The 3,712-nt window shown below is 67.4% G+C and overlaps 2 protein-coding genes across 2 annotated transcripts; one reads left to right on the top strand and one right to left on the bottom strand.

The window, feature by feature from the left end:
• Window positions 1–928: 928 nt before the first annotated feature.
• On the bottom strand, window positions 929–1,138 carry MNEG_14261 (hypothetical protein; the record flags this gene model as incomplete). The annotated part of the gene is made up of 1 exon (XM_014037269.1): window positions 929–1,138. A coding segment is annotated over one exon (210 nt), but the record flags the coding sequence as incomplete, so codon positions are not given.
• A 1,324-nt stretch (window positions 1,139–2,462) lies between these two features.
• On the top strand, window positions 2,463–3,659 carry MNEG_14260 (hypothetical protein; the record flags this gene model as incomplete). The annotated part of the gene is made up of 3 exons (XM_014037268.1): window positions 2,463–2,667; window positions 3,052–3,122; window positions 3,642–3,659. The coding sequence occupies 3 exons, from the start codon at window positions 2,463–2,465 to the stop codon at window positions 3,657–3,659; spliced, it is 294 nt and encodes a 97-aa protein (XP_013892722.1).
• Window positions 3,660–3,712: the final 53 nt, after the last annotated feature.

Genomic DNA, 3,712 nt, shown 5'->3' with positions numbered 1-3,712 from the left:
CCGCAAGTGCGTGCACCTGAGCCGGACGCCCTGCGCCACCGGCAGCACTGCGGTCCCCCCGATGCCTGTGACTGTCAGCCCATCCCACTGGCTGGGCTCTAGGCCCAGGCGGTCCGCCAGGCTGCTGCTGACCATGCAGAGCGCCCCATTGCCTGCAGGAGGGAGAAGGCATTGAAGCAAGAAGGCCACAAGTGAGGACGAGCTCGCGCCCGGCCCCCGATGGTTTCCAGGGACGCACTGGTGCGCCCGGCGCCAGGGCGTGCCGCGCGTGAGGCCGCAAGGAGCGCGCGGCGTGGGGGGATTTTGGTGATATAGCTTTCATCAGCGCGCCTGTGTCGAGGAGGGCGACGGCCCAAATGCCCTGTGAGCCGTGCTGGAGGAACACTTGCTCGGTGCAGTACAGGATTGGGTGCGCCCGTCCCAGCTTCGCCTCCAGCCGTGGGTCATACGCCTGCAGTCGAGGGTTCCATACCAAGGAACAAAGTGGTGGGGACGCCATCGGTCAAGAGGCGGGAGCCGCTGCTTGCACGCTGCGGGCTCCCGCCCAAGAGCGCAGCTCAGAGGACGGCGCGAGCGGGGGGTCGCCCAGCCTGGTAGGTGGCTGGATGAAAGAGGATGGAGACTCCCATTTGACTGCAGCTGGGCGTGTGCGGGGCGCGGGCCAGGGGCACACCTTCGAGGTAGCAATCTGGAATATCTTGGGGGCGCGCTCCCAGATGGCGCCGGGGGTCGTCGCGGAGACGTAGGCGTCCGCCCTCTTGACGCGCTGCGGCCGCCGCAGCCAGTCCATGCCGGCAGTCCATGCAAGCAGTCCATGCGGGGTTAGAAAGCGGCGGCTCCAGCGCAGCGCCGGCACCGCTTTGGGGTGATGCGGCGCGGCTTCTCAAATGCGTGGCGGTTGACGGGCAAGCAACGGATGGTGACTCACCGCAGTCCAGGCGGGCGGGACGACATAGCCGAGCAGCGCCCGCACAGGTGCCTTGGCCCTCGCCGCGATGCCGGCGACGCCGTCCGCACGCCGCTCGCGCTCCGCCTGCACCCCTTCCTGAAAGCCCATCTGGTTTGCATATGTGAACACGCCTAGGAAGCCAAATGCGTAGGCGCCGCTCGCCCAGCGCACAGCTGCGGTTGGAAGCATGTGCGCAGCGCGAGCGGGCGCCGCTGGGCCGTTCCTTCCTGAGCGGCACAGCCCTTTACAAATTGGATCTCGTATGTGCTGTACTGCAACAGAGAGGAGTGACAGAAGCGGTTTGTGCGGCCACAATACACAGCTACAAATCGAGATTGTACTTGAATCGATTCTAAGTCAATTACTATTGTACCATACGTGGCACCCTAAAAGCAACGTGTGTCACCCACCAGATCAGAGTACTCAAGTCTTGTTCTTACTAGCACCTGAGGCCACGCATGACTTGCAGGCAGCACTCAGGAGCTTGAGGGGGCTGTGTATATCTGGTTGTAGGCGTTTCAATGTTTGGCGGTGGCGGCAGGGGTGAGGCGCTCGTCAGCGTTGCGGTGTGCTCTGCTGCTGCTGCTGCTTTGGTGTGTCGCCTGATCGCCAGCCCTTATGTGGGGACCGCAGTGCGCCCGACCCAGTCGCTTGAACCGTCAAAGTCGCCCTCCCTGCCTCCTGCAGTGACCATATAGCATGCAGGAGGCCATTGCTCTGCGAAGCCAGCCTCTCAGCCAAAACACCGCCCTGCATGCACCCCACCCACCGTGCAGGGGGCGGCAGGAAGCGCCACAGACAGGGGCAGGGCGACGGCGGCGCCCCACCCGGCGGCGGGCGCGGCTACCACAATGCAGCGGCCGGCGGCGGCCCTGGCCGTGGCTTTGCGGGCCCCGGCGGCCCGCCGGGGCCGCCGCAGATGGGGCCGGGCGGTCCCGCTGGGATGAGGCCGCCGGGCGGCCCATTCGGCATGGGGCCGCCCAGCGGGCCGCACGGCATGGGGCCACATGGCATGGGGCCGCATGGCATGGCGCCGCACGGCATGGCGCCGCATGGCATGGGGCCGCCCGGCGGGCAGCACAACATGCGGCTGCCCGACGGGCCAGGGTTCATCATGCCAGGGCCGCCGCAGGGCGCGGTGGGCCCCCCAGGAGGCCCCGGTGCAATGCCAGGAGGAGGTGCGCTTTTTGGGGCTTGGGGTGGCCCAAGCGACGCATGCGCCCTGCCGTGGCTGCATGCGCTTGGTTCGGTCAACTTCGGTCAACGCATGCGGCGCGCCAGTTTCATGGGGCTACGGCACCCGCAGCACGAACCTCGTGCAGCATCGCGAGCCTGCCTTTGCAGTGGACCTCACCAGGACTGATGATGCTCCCACCCTCGATTGCTCTTAATCACCCCCGCCTTCCCAGGCCCGATCCTGCTGCTGCCGCCGGGCCCCATGCCTTTCCCAGGCGGCATGCACTGCGCCCCGCCGGGCCACGGGCTCCCTGGGCCCCCGCAGCCCGCGCCCCTGATGCAGCACGGCCCCCCGCCGCCGCACGGGCCGCAGCCGCCGCCAGGGGCGCCGCAGCCCAGGCCGCCGCCGCAGCAGCAGCAGCAGCAGCGCAGCGGGGGCGGCGGCGGCGGCGCGCGGCAGCAGCAGCCGCCCGTGGCGGTGCAGCAGGACTTCTGTGCCCACTTTGTCAAGACCCGCAAGCGGCCCCAGAACTTCTTGCGGGGTGCGCACGCGCGGCTCATGGCTCACACTACCCTTTCACTCATTGATTGAGTACTAGAATGGTCACCTCCAAGCCTGGCAGGATAGCTTGGGATGGCGCCAGCTTTCATGCTGGCGTTGGCTGGTTCTTGCGAGCAATGGCCACGCGTTGTCACCCCCTAGCTCAAATCCGGCCCCCCATCCCATCGGCCGTCACGCCCCGCCGACGGGCCCCTCTCCCCGCCCTGTGCGCCCCTCGCATGACAAATGAGCCCCGCTCGATGTCCATCTCACCACCCCCCCACCCCACAAAGCCCTCCGTGTTTCAACCCTCCTGGCAGCTGTCCACCTGCCATCACCCGGCGCCCGATCTCGCCCTTCGCCCCCGCGCCCTCTTCCCCCCAAGACCACCTGGTCCAGGACAAATATGATGGGCAGCCGCAGCTGGAGAAGCTGGTGGTGGCGAAGGACGCGCAGGTGCGGCCCGATGGGCTGGGGCTGTGTGGCTGCGGGTTCAAAGTGGCTGTGTGTGCACATTGCATGTGTGTGTTGGTGTGTATGCGTGCATGGGTGAAAGAGAGAGTGTTGTGTGTGTGTGTGTGTGTGTGTGTGTGTGTGTGTGTGTGCGCGCGCGCGCGTGTGTGCGTGCGTGTGCGTGCACGCAGGTGCGTGTGCGGCCGTGTCTGTGTGTGTATCCACCTTGCGCCCGGGTTGGCGCTGATGATGTATTGCGAGCATAATCGGGGGCAGTGAGGGGGAGTGGGTGTTCGTACTACGCGGGTGGTGCGTTAGCGGCGTGCGGCGCAAGATCAGGGCGGCGGGGCGCCACGCCCCTCAGCCCGTGTGCATGCAGGCCTCGAACCCATCCACAGTTCGCCGTCGCGGCCCGGCCCCACCGCCGTCGCCCTCCCCTCAACCCCCCCCCCCCACATGACGCGCTCCCCACACCTCGCACCTGTGCGCACGTGCCGATGATGAGCACGCCTGCTCATTAAGCGCAGCGGGGCTCACTGACAGGTGACCCGCGATCCACGTCAGACATTGAACCGCCCGTCGCCCCCCCCCCC

This window comes from Monoraphidium neglectum (assembly GCF_000611645.1).
Source record: "Monoraphidium neglectum strain SAG 48.87 unplaced genomic scaffold scaffold04364, whole genome shotgun sequence".
Classification (NCBI taxonomy): Eukaryota; Viridiplantae; Chlorophyta; class Chlorophyceae; order Sphaeropleales; family Selenastraceae; genus Monoraphidium; species Monoraphidium neglectum.
Note: the sequence above shows the minus strand (reverse complement) of the source record. Positions and strands in the feature narration are given on the sequence as shown.